General features: G+C 38.4%; 1 protein-coding gene across 8 annotated transcripts in view; it reads left to right on the top strand.

The window, feature by feature from the left end:
• ltbp1 (latent transforming growth factor beta binding protein 1) overlaps nucleotides 1–14,719 on the top strand; it is a 101,134-nt gene extending 86,415 nt beyond the window's left edge. For all 8 annotated transcript variants that reach the window (XM_079833436.1, XM_079833443.1, XM_079833440.1 and 5 more), the window contains 9 exons: nucleotides 1,393–1,533; nucleotides 3,614–3,775; nucleotides 5,115–5,207; nucleotides 5,910–6,038; nucleotides 9,701–9,838; nucleotides 10,710–10,877; nucleotides 11,169–11,345; nucleotides 11,431–11,580; nucleotides 13,573–14,719. In XM_079833436.1, coding sequence (XP_079689562.1) covers nucleotides 1,393–1,533; nucleotides 3,614–3,775; nucleotides 5,115–5,207; nucleotides 5,910–6,038; nucleotides 9,701–9,838; nucleotides 10,710–10,877; nucleotides 11,169–11,345; nucleotides 11,431–11,580; nucleotides 13,573–13,745 — 1,331 coding nt within the window. In that variant the 3' untranslated portion in view covers nucleotides 13,746–14,719. The remainder of the gene's footprint in view (nucleotides 1–1,392; nucleotides 1,534–3,613; nucleotides 3,776–5,114; nucleotides 5,208–5,909; nucleotides 6,039–9,700; nucleotides 9,839–10,709; nucleotides 10,878–11,168; nucleotides 11,346–11,430; nucleotides 11,581–13,572) is intronic.
• The last annotated feature ends 272 nt before the right edge of the window (nucleotides 14,720–14,991 follow it).

Here is a 14,991-nt window from a genome sequence, read left to right as displayed (position 1 = left end):
ACCCTACTTTATTCTGGAGTGCATGAAAAGCCACTAGTATATATCAGCTCTTATGAGGTCGTATCTGTCTTTTACATTGTTCTTCTGGCACTGAAATCCTTTTCCAACTTTTTATCATTTCCTAGTGGTGCAGCACCCACGCTGCTACCGACTCCAGACAACCGTTTAACACTTACAGGCTCATTGACGAGCTGGCCCACCATCACTGAGAGGGTCTGGAGTGTGTACGTGTGTGCGTCTGGCAGGCAGGATGGCTCCATTAGAACATTCAGAGTCTATTGCACATAAAGGCTCTCCACATAAGTTGATTTATTGCATCCTTTTGTACGTGGTGCTCTGAGATGATTGATAAAAGCGAGAGAATGAGAGTCACAGATGTGTGAAGCATTGAGAAAGAAAGAGAGAAAGGAAAAGAGAGCCATGTTGCAGGAAGCAGACACTTGCATTATGGTGCTACTTTGGTCGTCATAAATTCAAGCTGTCAGAGACAGTCGGCAGAAAAATTGGGCTGTTTTATTTACTGAAGTCGTCCGTGCGCACAGTTTGTCATTGCTCTATGAGGTTCCCAAAAGCCACCGTTTTGATAAGGAAAATGTATGAAAACTCTGCAGAAGGCTCTGAGCCAATTAGGACAAAGCTATAGAAATGATAAACTGTAACTAGATAATGACCAATGTTTCATGGGCTTTGGAGTTCAAATAAGTTTGTGGTTGTGAAAGCCCCAGAGGTCTGATGAAACAGTTGTTTCTATAGTCTTTTTTTTTTTTTTTTTTTTTTGTGACAACAAACAATTCTTATTTCAACAAAAAATAATTCTAAGTCTTATTTTTTTTCAGCTTTTTTTTTAATTGGAATTTATTTTTATTTTAGTTCATTTATTTATACTATCATTTATTATAGTTATTTATATTTGTAATATTTATTGCTGTAGAGATTATAATACTATTTATTATGACCCTCATTTCATTCCAAACCGGTATGGTGTTCATTATTATTATTTTAAAGCTTAAAAAAAACCAAAAATTATCATACATGCAGTCCATACAACTAATTATATATTTCCAAACCTTTAGAAGCCACAAGATAGCTATATATTCATAGATATTCACTTATTTTATTCAAAAGTTATTCACTGATCTTCCACTCTAGACAAGAACCACTTCCACCGAATCATTGAGTTGAACTCGAGAAAAGTGAATGAATTATTCTTTTAAACTCTTTTACTGAATCCGTTAAGTGAGCATTTTTTGTGTGAACTATTCCTTTTAAACTAGAAGCTTGTTAGTGGTAGAACAACGATCGATCACATCTGCACTTGACAACGCAAAATACTTTCACTCCTGGAGTTCAGATTGTTCAGTTCAATAATGAAACATATTTTCTTACCTGCAGATGTGAATGAGTGTGAGCTGCTCGGTAATGTGTGTGGTGAGGCCATCTGTGAGAATCACGAAGGCTCCTACCTGTGTTTGTGTCCTGATGATACGCAAGAATTTGACCGGAATTTGGGCAAATGCTTCTCTACACCACCAGGTAATGTAGTCTAATGGAAACCACCGCAACGTGATCGACCAAATCATTATGCTACAGAAATCCAAATGTTTTCCACGAACAGTGCCCTAACCCAAACCTGCAAGGCTACCATTACTCCACAGGTTACGTTTTATCTGGACAGATGACCCCTGTCCTCATCCTATGAAACTTCTTGGCTTCACAGTGTACCTGAAATGATTCTGAAGCTCTTCACGTTTTAATCTCAGCCATAGAGATCCTCTAGTGCAACAGGACATTAACTTCCTATCATCAGGGTCCAGCTCCGAGTAGAACAGAGGGAGGCAAGGCGTGATAAATGGGGGTTGTAAACGATCTGGCAGGAGAGAAATGAGATTCAGTCTGAGGATTAGAGAGGGACCCAAGCACCATGGGCCCCGAAGCACGTAAGAGCCAAAAAGGAGCTCCCACGCTCAGATAAAAAAGACCAGTACGGAGAGTAATACAGGAAGGCCCATCAGAATGAGATATCTGCTTTTAAAACTCTCCTGATTGGCCTATATTTAGTTGTATTAGTGTTATTGTTCTTCTTTAAACAATGCCTGCTGCTAGTGTTTATTTGCATATTGTCTAAGTTGTTTTTGGCATGACATTTATGAAATATAACCAAAAAATAGCAACCTAATATATAGCAACCTAATGTAACCTCAACGCAATTTGCATAAGCAGGTCCCCAACTTGCAGGCCGCAAAATTGATTTCTTCAAAAGTAAAGTGAGCCACTAAATCTGGGAAGTTTTCTTTACCTGTAAAATAAATGGACTAAAGAAGAACAGGCGTGAAAGATATTAAAAATGTTAAATAAATAGTTCTAGTTTTAAGGGTTGGCACTGGCTAGACTGGAATCAATTTGTTCCTCTAGTGCTCCAGTTGAAGAACATGGTGAAACTGGGAAATAAAAGAATAATGTTGATTGGATATATGTGTGTGAGTTGCTGCACACCAGCTGTGCCTGGAAGATCAAATAACAGGAAGCATTTCCTTAGATCTTAGCCAACTGTTTTAGTTAAGGACTTTTGTTCAAATCCACCCACCTAATCCTCCTCCCACCCCCATAAAACCGCACTGTCTCCTGAGTATAAACATTATTTTTTATTTTTGCAAGAAGTACCCTAGTATCTCTTACCAGAGCTGTAAATCATGCTTTTTTGCATTTAAGGATGGCGGCAGAACACCATAAAACTAGAATCACAATAGAATTTTTAAAAAATCTGGAAATCTTCAAAAGTATCTCTCAGTGACTGAAAAGACAAGGCTGAACTGTAAAACTGCTCTCTGATGTCATGCACAGTTCCTGTTGTGCTCTTGACATTGGTTCTTAAAGGGGTACTTCAGCGCTGGGAAGATGAATGTGTATTTAAACTGGGTCATTTATGTAGGAGAAATGTGAAATTATTTTTGATTTTGGTGCCTTCTAGACTGAGAAAAGACAGAAAATGTATTTTTGTCTCATGTGGATGAAAGACAACAACTCCCAGAATGCACTTGCTTTGCTGCCCTACGAGGCCACTCCCAAAGCCACGGCTATTGGTTATCACTTGCCCACCATGACACCGCCCCCACCGTCGTTTTGATTTTCATAGTAATACAATCATTTCGTTCAGTTAGAGAACAGACACTACAATTAAAAACTGAACGTGTTTTTTCAATAAAGTGTGAGTGAGCCGAACGAAAGTCACAACACAAACGCAGCAGGAGTCAGATTTCATTCATCACAAGAGTGAGGAGCTGAGCAGTCTATTTGCGTCATTGGTAAATAAAATGCATAATTCTCTCGTCTCAGCGGGACATGAGGGGGGAAATTACGATAATTTGAATAAACTACCGGGTTTCTACTGATACAAAGCTTAATGCTAAATCGCTGAAGTAACCCTTTAAGTTTTTAAGGTATTCTTCATTTGTGGATAACCGTGTTGCAGTGAAATATTATGTTTATTTATTGATTCTTTCCTCCAAATCTTTTTTTTTTATGCTTTGTGTCAAAACTGGCTGAATATTTTAAGAGAAAAGGACAACTGTCTGAGTTATCTGTGTTGCTTTGTTTGTTGTCTTGTACCCTGCAGACACATCGGTGGAGAGGAAAGAGTGCTACTTCAACTTGAATGATGAGAACCTGTGTGATAAGGTGCTGGCCAGCAGCATGACTAAAGAGGAGTGCTGCTGTACGCTGGGAGCAGGCTGGGGGGACAACTGTGAGGTCCATCCCTGCCCCATACCGGGAACAGGTACTGATTTACATAATGCACAACACACAAAGTACAGTATAAAAAAAGTACAGTATATAGAACTGTAAGAACCCTTTTGTATAGATGGATCATTGAGTCAGTGAGTTGAATTTGAGGATAGTGAACAAATTCAATTCGTTGCAGTGAATTTTAGATTAACTATTGCTTTTAAACTGGAAGTAAAACGTAACACTTTTTGAAAAAATATCATGGTGAGGAACTTAGAAAGATAAGCCGAAATTAGAGAAATTCAACTCAAAATAGAAACTGTGAGGACACCTTTGTATAGATCGAGTCAGTTAGTTAAATTTGAGAATAGTGAACAAATCATTGTTTTGAGATAATTCTTTGCAGTGAATCAGTTGACCTGGTTCATTTCAGATATTCTGTCGCAAGCTGGGTGGGGCAGAGAGCCGGTGGTGCGATTGCTAATGAGCATGCCACAACGGCCTCGAGTCTCACGGAGCCGCTCCGGAGGCGAAAAGGAGGAGTGACGACAGTGAGACTCGGCTGCACTGTAAAAAACAATTCAGGTCTCCAATTGAAAATGTTCTAGTGACCGATCACATCTAAATTTTTCATTTGGCCAAATTGATTTTCTGTGAAATAATGCAGTTTAATTCACAGAAATTCAATTTGGCCAACTGAAAAATTTAGATGTGATCGGTCACTAGAAAATTTTCAATTGGAGACCTGAATTTTTTTTACAGTGTGGTGTGGCGCGCAATTGCGCCAAAGGCCTCGCTCCGTTCCCACGGCTCTCGGCCTCGCCCTGCGTGCGACATATTCCTTTCAAACTGGAAGTAGAATTTAATTTTCCTTATTTTAACACTCTTTTAAAAAAATATTATGGTGGGGAATCTGAGGAACTTAAAAAGATAAGCCCAAACTAGAGAAATTCAACTCCATGTAGGAAATTCAAAGTAGGAAAAATGAATTAAAGAGAGACGGAACATGTTTAAACCTATTATAATTTTAAACTGTAATGATTCTTATTTTAAACCTGCACTTTTTCCATCAAAGTGCACTTGTCGTGTTGCACATTAGTGCTTATGAATCCGTCTAGTCATTTTTCTTAATTTCAGACAGGCAGATCAAATAGGATTGTTATCAGATAGATAAGGTTCAATGCAGAAGAATATGCACCTTTCTGCAACTAATGATTCACCTGAATGAATCTGGATATCTTATAAATGATAAACAATCACTCTCATGTTTATTTTGCTTTACCAAAGCCATAATTACAACTCTATATTGCACTTTTCAAATAATAATGGCTATTATTGAATAAATACAGCAGACAGTTTCCTGTATTAACTACTGACACTCTCTTATGCAGATCAGTTCTCACAGATGTGTCCGGCTGGCCAGGGTTACATTCCTCCTGGTGATCCCATAATTCCTACAACCAGCTTACCAGAAAGCTTCAACGGTCTGTGTGTCTATGTAATTTTAAAGGGATCGTTATCCTAAAATTTTTAAATGTTATGTTGTTCCGAACCTGTATGAATTACTTTCTACTGTTTAACACAAAAGAAGATATTTTGAAGATTTTTGGTCTATACAGTGAAAGTCAAAGGGGTCCAAACAACTGTGTCTTGCACTTTTAACCCCCATTTTATACACATATTTTTGACTTTGTAATGTGTGGAAGCAGCCGCAGACATGGCTTAGCATCTGACCTACATATGCTGAAACACACACACTCAGCAGCCTGCTTCCCAGTGTGGGGAAACCTCAGTCCCAGGGCCAGTCTAATGCACTGATTTAATTTATGAATGCAGCGAGAGTGTGGTTTCTCTTTGGCTGGTGGCAGTGCGAGTAAATGCAATGTGGTCGGGATATGTGTGTGTGTGTGTGTGTGTGTGTGTGTGTGTGTGTGTGTGTGTCGGTGTACTTTTGAATGGAATGCTTATGGATGGAAAGGACATTTCCTCCCCATCGGTCTCCAGTCAAATGACATTTCTGCATGTAGCAGATCCCCAAATAAGAACACTAACCAGAGTAATTGCGTCTTCAGTGGAGAGTCTGTATGCTGCCAGATGCATGCTGATCTGTAGGTGTGGTCCAGGGTTTCAGGCTCACATGTTTTAGAATGAAATAATGAAACCGTGTTGATTTGTCTCTTTTGCAGACGCAGATGAATGCAAGCTTTTTGAAAACGAGATCTGCAAAGACGGCTTTTGTCTCAATACCCTTGGTGGGTACGAGTGTTACTGCAAGGCTGGACTCTACTATGATGAGAGCAAACTACAGTGTGTTGGTAAGGTCCAAAATCACAATCGGCATGTAATCTCTGAACATCTGTTAATTTGCAGTCTCATCTACAGGGACAGTTGATTATGCTTCCCTCATGTTGTTCCAAAGTCTTTTGCAGAGCACAAAAGAAGAAAAAAACGTCAAACAGGTTTAAGTGAATGGAAATGTTTTTTAGATTGATTACAGGTTAGATGTATCCAGATCAGGGTTTTGTTCTGTTCAGACAGGCTTTTGCTAGCACGTCCACATTTGTAGCATGTCCACATTTGTCATAGCAACAAGGTAAACTTGGTTCGGCATGCATGAAATTCTAGCAATAGATGTTTCATGTTTTTCATGAGGGTATCCAGTATCCAAGTCTGAACACAGAAAAGTGTCCAAAATGTGAAATGGTGCTACATGCAGTATTTGTTGCTGCTATCACTACCACAGTTTAGTGAGGGGTAAAGACCTACAAAAAGTGCATTCATACTCTACATTTTTGAAGAGGGCCGTTAACTTCAGGATTAGCAGGCTACGGTAAGAAAAGCATTCAGCATGTTCTGTTGTCTTTTACACCCTTATCGTGTCCATTAAGAATCACATTGATGACATTTAATAGCTGCCGAGAAACGCACGTTGTTCTTGTCAACAAGTGACGTCAGAAAATGACTGATCTATTTATTTAGTCTAAGAAATCAGAAACAGAATAGGCAAAAAAAACTGATTTTTGCTGCCTGTCTGAACAACAAACATACATGCACATGTTGAAATACACAAATGTAATGAATGTAAAGAAATGATTAAATATTATATTCTAGTGTTTCTCATAGTGCTGTTTATATCACTGCACACACAAAGCATCCTGATGAATAAATATTAGACAGTATTCAGAAACATAAAAAGTTACATGAAAGCGTTTTATTTTATTCCAAGTATTCTTAGAAAGGTTAGCAAGTAATCTTAGAAGGGTTTGTTATTTATAGCATCCAGCTTTAGTCGTTTATTGCTTGTGATGTTTGGCCTTGGATTGTCACTGTGTACTTTTGTCGGTTTGGAATGACAGGCTTGTGTGTGTGTGTGTGTGTGTGTGTGTGTGTGTGTGTGTGTGTGTGTGTGTGTGTGTGTGTGTGTGTGTGTGTGTGTGTGTGTGTGTGTGTGTGTGTGTGTGTGTGTGTGTGTGTGTGTGTGTGTGTGTTTTTGTGTGGGTGTTTTTGTGTGGGTGCATATAAGCTTACATGCTGAATAGATAGTTTGTGTGTGTGTGTGTGTGTGTGTGTGTGTGTGAATGTAAGTGTTGGCCTAGTTTGGCTCACCATAACGCCAACACATTTCAATTGGATTTAAATTTAAGTTTTAAACCTGCCGCGGCTTGTGGCTTGCGGCCACATTATGCGTGCATCGTGATGGCAGGTAATATCTGTGCGTGAGCATGGGTCAAAGGCTACATTTCGCGACGGGTCGGGGCGGCACAGCCGTTATGATCCAGGCCACAGCTCTATGGTGCACCGCAGGCTGTCTGCCTGCCTAAACACACATACACACACTCACTCACACAAACCACAGACCCACGGCCAAGGAGTCTTACCCGGCCGCACTGCCTCAAAGCTGCCACACCCCTGCCTGCCTCACACACACATATTCAGTGTAGCCACAACCATTTGATTTCCTACACCCTCTGACACACACACACACACACACACATATATATATATGAACACCCACTTACTTTTCCAAACTTTTCACACACATACAAATATGTCTCTGATTTCATGTGTCAGTCTTTTTTAACTCAGTGGGTGGAGGTTCTGGAGAAGGCCGCAAAATGTTACATACACATTGTGGGCAGATCTGGTTGTATGTACACAAACACACACTAAGTGCATTTACATGCACTTTAAATGTTTGATTTTAGTTGGACTGAAGCAATGTATATACAGCTCTGGAAAAAATTAAGAGACCACTTAACATTGATTTCTCTATTTTCATTGATTTCTAACAAATATAAATATTAGATGAATGGCAACTAAAATAACTAAAACAGAAATAAAATAAATCAAAGCTATATATATAAATTTAACGAATAAAAATGGCAAAAGCACATAAAATGACTAAACATGAAAGTTGAAAATTAATGAAATTAAAACTGGAAACATAAAAACCAAAGCTAATTTAAATTATTAATAAATACTATAATAGTAAAATTAATAATAAATAAGAGTTTTCTATTCTTATGTCAATCTATTATTCCTGTTACGATTTACCATGTTTTATTTCAAGGCATTTGTCTTTGTCTATTTTCTTGCGCATCTCAATCTAAGCCGCTGTTGCTAATTCCAAAGCATAATTTTAGAGTTAGTAACGGATGCTTGAGCCATTCATATACAGTTATGAGGGAGCAAGAGAAAAATTGATTGATTAAATGTGTCTGTGCGGCTCTTATCAGTGTTCAGAAACAGTGTCTCTACTAATAGTGAAGCTAAAAGTTTAACTGCTTCAAGAACAGTGACGTTACTACCTTGCTACTAAAAAATAACTAATTCGTTCTGTGCACATACATGTTTTCGTGTGTGTGTGCTAGTGTGTGTGTACTGTATGTGTTGGAGTTGTATGGGAGAAAGAGAGCACGCTTTCCATAGATAATAAAACAAAATTTTATGGTAAAAACATGGCAATAGTTTGTCATTTTTATCCTTTTTTTTGTGTTATATTTACTGAGTTGGCTCTTCCATCATGAACTATATTTCCCATAACCCAGTGCCTGGACTCATTATTGTTTGATCACTTCCACCTGTGTGTCATTACCCTTGTTAACTCTGCCTACATAAGCCCTGGCTGAATCTGAAATCACCCACTATACTCTCAATAGGGCATTATTTGAGAGGACAGCCATTTAACTGGTGTCCGAAACCATAGTGGACATTATCGTGTGCACTCATTATATCCCACATTGCACCGCAACAATAAGTGTACAGCCGATGTACACTCAACGGCTGTCCGAGGTTCACTCACTCCTTCAAATGAACTGTATAGTGGACTAATGTAGGGAATAGTGATTGAGGGTTTAGGAGGCGAATTCAGATTCAGCCCATGTTTCTTCAGTCACTCATTGTGAAGTCTTGTCACACTCTCTTGTCTTGTGTTTTGGTTCTGACCTTCTGCCCGATATCCTGGATTCCCCCGTTTGACCGTGCTTTCTACTATGTTGTTTGTTTTGCATTGTCTTCCCTATGGTTTTGATCCTTGCCTGTCATATGGATTACAAATGTGGATTACCCTAATCAAAGCTGCGTTTGGATCCTCAACCCATTTGAGAGCAGTTTGTGACAGCCAGTATCTTTGTGGGTTTTGGTTATTTTTCTGCTGTAGGCTATAAGAACTTTTGAAAAGTAAAGTGATATGGGACTGTAATTTGGTTACAACCTGCCTGGAACTACTCTAGCTGTGCATTTACTGGAAACTAACTGCACACCTTTGTGTTTATCAACCAATCAGAATAAAGCATTCTGCAGCCCCATAGTATAATCCATTTTTATTTGTCTCTTATGAAGGATTTTTGAATACTGCAGAAGTGGTGAATTCTGGTGAAATTGTTTTTGCATCTATATTGTGTATATTTTGAGCAACTTGAACCTGTTCACGGAGTCTGTTTATCTTTGTTTTTCTCTCCGCCTCTGGGCTCTGCAGATGCTGATGAATGTACAGATGAGTCGAACTGTATAGATGGTAAATGTTTGAACACACTTGGGTCATATCAGTGTTTCTGCACTCCTCCCCTGGTTCTTGCACAAGACAGCGCACGCTGCATTCCACCCGCATTGGCAGGTAAAGTCAACTATTATGTACCTGAAAACCCTACACCCCACAACCAAATCCCTGCACACCGAAAATCCAAAGACTACACCTTAAAACTCACACCATAAACTCTTAAATCCCACAATCCATCATGGAGGCCATCATCATCATCACACATTTTGGATGTCTTCCTTATCTAGCACACTTATTTATCTCATTATCTTATTAGTAGAGTTCTCCATGACCTGAATTGAGTGTGTCAGATTAGTGAGCCACCTAAAATATGCATTGTTGGGCTTCCTCAAGGAGCTGGATTGAGAAGCAATGCTCTAAATCCTTTAATCCAAGCCCTAGATTCTCTAAAACCTGTATTCTGTCCTCTGAAACCCTACAATTTACCTTTTAAACACACCAAACTAAACCTTTTGTTTCTAAGATCATTATTTGATCATCTCTAACCTCTATTGATCGTCTCGATCACAAAACAATTCTATACAGTGTCATACTGCCATCTAGAGGGTAAAAAGCAGTTCCATTTCTTTTAGGTTTTAGGATTGAAAGAAGCTTTGTAGAAACTACAGTTTCTGCCATTGCCTGGCACCAAAATTATTTCTACACTCTAAGAAAAGTCTGTAAAAATACGGCCCATATAGAATTTTCCATATTGATTTGTCACATTTTGAATTACGCATTGCATTGTGTTTTAAGAGTTGACGGAAATATCCAGAAAACGTACTGGCAATTTGCCAGGACAATATCAATTTTTCTATGGATTTCTTTTCTCACAGTTTACTTTACATAAACATGTTTCAGTTTTCTGTTATTGTCACACTTTTTCGTCACCACTTAAAATGCTCATTTACTAGAAAAGATCAGATGAAGGATGTTTGTGTTTTTACAGGGCAAAGAGAAGATGACGTGTACGAAGGTGTTTGCTGGGAGACCGTGTCAGAAAGGCTGACCTGCACAAAGCCCTTCACCATCAGACAAACCACATTCACAGAGTGCTGCTGTTTATACGGAGAGGCCTGGGGCATGGATTGTGCTCTCTGCCCACAGAAAAATACAGGTATAAATACACAACTACACATTGAAACACAGAAAAACCATACAGTATCAGCTTTGAAAGCCTTTCCATTTGGAAAATTAGTTAGTTTGGTATTGAAATTAGCTATTAGGGATGCAGCTTTATTTCCAAAGTTATGTGTTTATATTATACCTCAAGACATGCGTCTTCTTTCTGAAAATGATTGTAGACTTCCCACACAGATCTGACTGGCCTGTAATTATTTTCTTGCACAATTGCGGGGACACAAAGAACCTGCAAAAATAGATTTTTTTCTTTTTCACTCTCATCCAGCTGCCTATGCCACTATGTGTAATATCCGTCAGTTTGGTGATTCCCGTCGGCCATATGGTCAGGATGCTCTGGTTGCTGGCCCAGTTCATGAATACGAGATCAGCCCTGAATATGACTTTAGGCCCCCAAATCCTGACAGCACGCTGCCCTTCTATGATGATTACGAAGCACCAAGAAGTGAGTACAATTTTACACTTTAAGTTTACCCTAAAATGTAAATTGTCATTCATTTACTCTGTCAAAACCTCTCTCTCCCTCACAGATCCATATGATGCATTTGAAGGACTGCGAGCAGAGGAATGCGGTGTGCTGAACGGATGTGAGAACGGCCGGTGTGTGCGGGTGCAGGAGGGATATACCTGTGACTGCTTCGATGGATACACACTCGACATGTCCCGCATGGCCTGCGTGGGTGAGCAAGAGTCTCACATGGGGGGGGGTGGGATTAGCTCAGGGTTTAAATTTCAGATCGTTTCAACCGTAAAGAATTTATTTAAAAATCTATGCATTTACTATATTAATAATTAGGTGCTGTTGGGTGCAAATGTTCCTGCACAAGTGTCTGAGCTTCAGGATAAATCAAAATGAGATAAAAATAATACAATTAATCAGTAGTATGTAGAGTAATTTTATACGTGACTGTGTTTAATTTGTGGATGTTAAGGCATAAAAGCTCAAATGGTTGGAGGTAATTCAAAACCTCATCTGTCAGGCAACTTCAAAATTGTCTTTACCAGTGAATGCTTTTCCCACCTTGTCAGAGAAAAGTGATGTGATTATAACGGCTAATCTCTTGAAATGAGGCATGACTGAGCAGATGATATACGCCCCGGCACAGAGTTGCGAACCAAGAACTGGTTCCTATTCAGAACCAGTTCAAAAAAATGACAATACTTATTCAGTGACATTGCAACACTACTACAGAATCTACAGCAAGAAACAGACAGTGAGACCAAAGAAGTCTGATTCCCGAAAGAATGATTCTTATGAATTGGTTCTTTTAGTGAATCAAAAACATACTGAACCAATGCAGTTCAATACCTAAACGAATGACTCTAGAGTCAGTTATTTTTAGTCTATAAAAATATACTGCACAACCAAAGTAGTATGATTCATACTACTTTCAAACCAATTTGTTTATCAATTACCAACCAGTGTAGTCCATTTCCTGAATAAATGATTCTTATGAATCGGTTCTTTTTAGTGAATCAAAATGTACCATGCAACCAGTGTAGTCCATTTCCCGAATAAATGGCTGCACCCGAAAACCTTGGCAGCTGACTTGTTTCCTCGCTGCCTTATGAGGCAATGACTTGAAAGGCAGCGTAAGAGCATGAAGGTACCTCACGAAACAGTAACAGTTGAATGATCCACAGCAAAATAAAGTGCGCTTTAGTAAAAACTAAACGGTAACACTTTACAATAAAGTTGTATTCGTTAACATTAGTCAATCTTTTTTAACGTTAGTTCTTAAAAATCCAGCTGTTCATGGTTTGTTCATGTTAGTTCACAGTGCATTAACTAATGTTTATATAGTTTATATGTGCAGTTCATTATTAGTTCATGTTAACTAATGTAGTTAACTAATGTTAACTAATGAACCTTATTATAAAGTGTTACCGAAACTGACTAGCAACCGCAAATTTCAGACGGCATCTTTCTTTTTCTAGCTCAACTGTCACCGAATGGAACGCATAGGATTGTGGGATATAAGAGGCAGCGAAGGATACATCTATGCTGCCTTCAAAAATTGATCAGATGAAGGGATCTCAAGAGACAGGAAGTGAAGCTAACATTAGATTCGGGCGTGTCTTGATGCATTCCTACCTTGAAATGTGTCCTTCAAAGGCAGCATTTTTCAGTTTTCGGATGCAGCCAATGATTCTCATGAATTGGTTCTTTTTTGAGTGAATCAAAAATGCACGACGCAACCAGTGTATTCCGGTTCCCAAATAAATGATTCTTATGAATCTGTTCTTTTTAGTGAATCAACAATGCACCACGCAACCAATGTAGTCCAATTCTCAAATGAATGATTCTTATGAATTGGTTCTTTTTAGTGAATCAAAAACATTCAACATAACTAGTGTATGCAAATTGTAAATGAATGACTCTTATAAGTTATTTTAGTGACCAAAAAAAAAAAAAAACAGCTTTCTGTGAGACTAGATCAGCATACTGTAGTGTCTGACTGGTTGATATGACAACATGTAGCCTAGTTAAAGATACACATACAGTATGTTTTGTCAGTAGTATTGTATGAGAAATGAATGAAATCATACCACATTTCGTCATTTTTAAAAAAGCACATTTTGAAATTCCATTTCCTTTATGAAAACCAAGATAATTATTATTTGAATTGTTTAGTCCCAAACGCTGACACGGTTTGTGGTTTGTGTTCCAGATATCAACGAATGTTCAGAGCTGAATACTAAGATGTCTCTTTGCAAGAACGGCAAGTGCATCAACACGCAAGGCTCATACAAGTGTGTGTGTCTGCCAGGATTTGTCCACTCCGCCCAGCACAACTACTGCGTGCCTCACAGACAGAATGCAACCAGCACAAGCACAGAGTGACCAGCAGAGGGCGCAAGATATACTAAAAACACTCTTATTTAATCAAGGCCCATATACTCTGCACTGTATAAAACAAACACCCAAAAACAAACCTAGAAAAAAATCCTACTTGAGATGAAGAGTTTAATGTGCTATCTAATGGTGTCTATGAGAGAACTGTATAAAATATTTGTTTTATTGGTCTATGTAAGTGTATTATTTTTACTGTATTAGGAAGTAGAAAGGCTGTTTGAACACAGCAGAGGTGATATTTCAGCAAACTGACAAACCCTATGACCTTAAGCTGGGGGACTGCTTTATTTTACCCAGTCAAAGACACCGAGCGTGTGGATATTTTACTAGTGCAAAAGCCAGACTCGTTCCACTTTTCTTTTCGTTTGATTTCTTCTTTTATTCTGTTTCTAAATCGTTTATCGGCTGATTTTTCTTTTTATCGCTCTTTTCTTTTCTATTTACTTTCACGTGATTTTAGTGAGGCAGACCACACCAAACATAAGAAACATGCACATGTTTTCAGTGTCAAGTCTTTAAAATAAGCTTTTTATACAAGCTGCTTTGTATTAATGACAGACGCCAGCTAATTCTCTGTGTCTGGGACATTAGTCCACTGCAGATGTCTGCCCTGTGGAGCAGGCATGACCTTTAACCTCACCTTTCTTCTAGAATTTTATTATTATTATTATGTTTCTTTAAAAAGAAAATAATAAAATGAAGTGCCTTTTATGTATTTTTTTTTTTTTTTACAGAAATCTTTTACTGCATTTGATTGAGTGGGCGAAATGTCTTGCCAGGTTGCAAAGCTGCTATTAAACAGCCGTTGGTATTTTCACTTTTTTTTCTTTTTTTGTACATTTAAACTGAAGAGTTTATTAAAAACTATGTATTTGTAATTTGTACATGAATAAATACCGTCTGAATATCCATATATAACTCTTGAAATAAATTGGAGATGGTGATGTTTACACACATTTAGCTATGCTGCGTTCTCTACATTTGTATATCGGTGCTTCTCAACTGGGTCATGGCCAAATATGGGTTGTTGGGTCGCAGACAGAAAAAACAAAACAATGTTTCAAACAATCGTTGGGGTCTGACAAAGCGCAGAATATCATTACACCATCACCTCAAATAATGGGGTAGTCCAAAGTAGATTTACACCAAATTGTTCTGTTGTCACAAATGGTCCAATGGAAAGGATGTCCTTGGTCTTACCTGTTTATTTTGAGAAGTAATCTTGTGTGAGAAG

Source organism: Gobio gobio (assembly GCF_949357685.1).
Source record: "Gobio gobio genome assembly, chromosome: 13".
NCBI classification, from domain to species: Eukaryota; Metazoa; Chordata; class Actinopteri; order Cypriniformes; family Gobionidae; genus Gobio; species Gobio gobio.
Note: the sequence above shows the minus strand (reverse complement) of the source record. Positions and strands in the feature narration are given on the sequence as shown.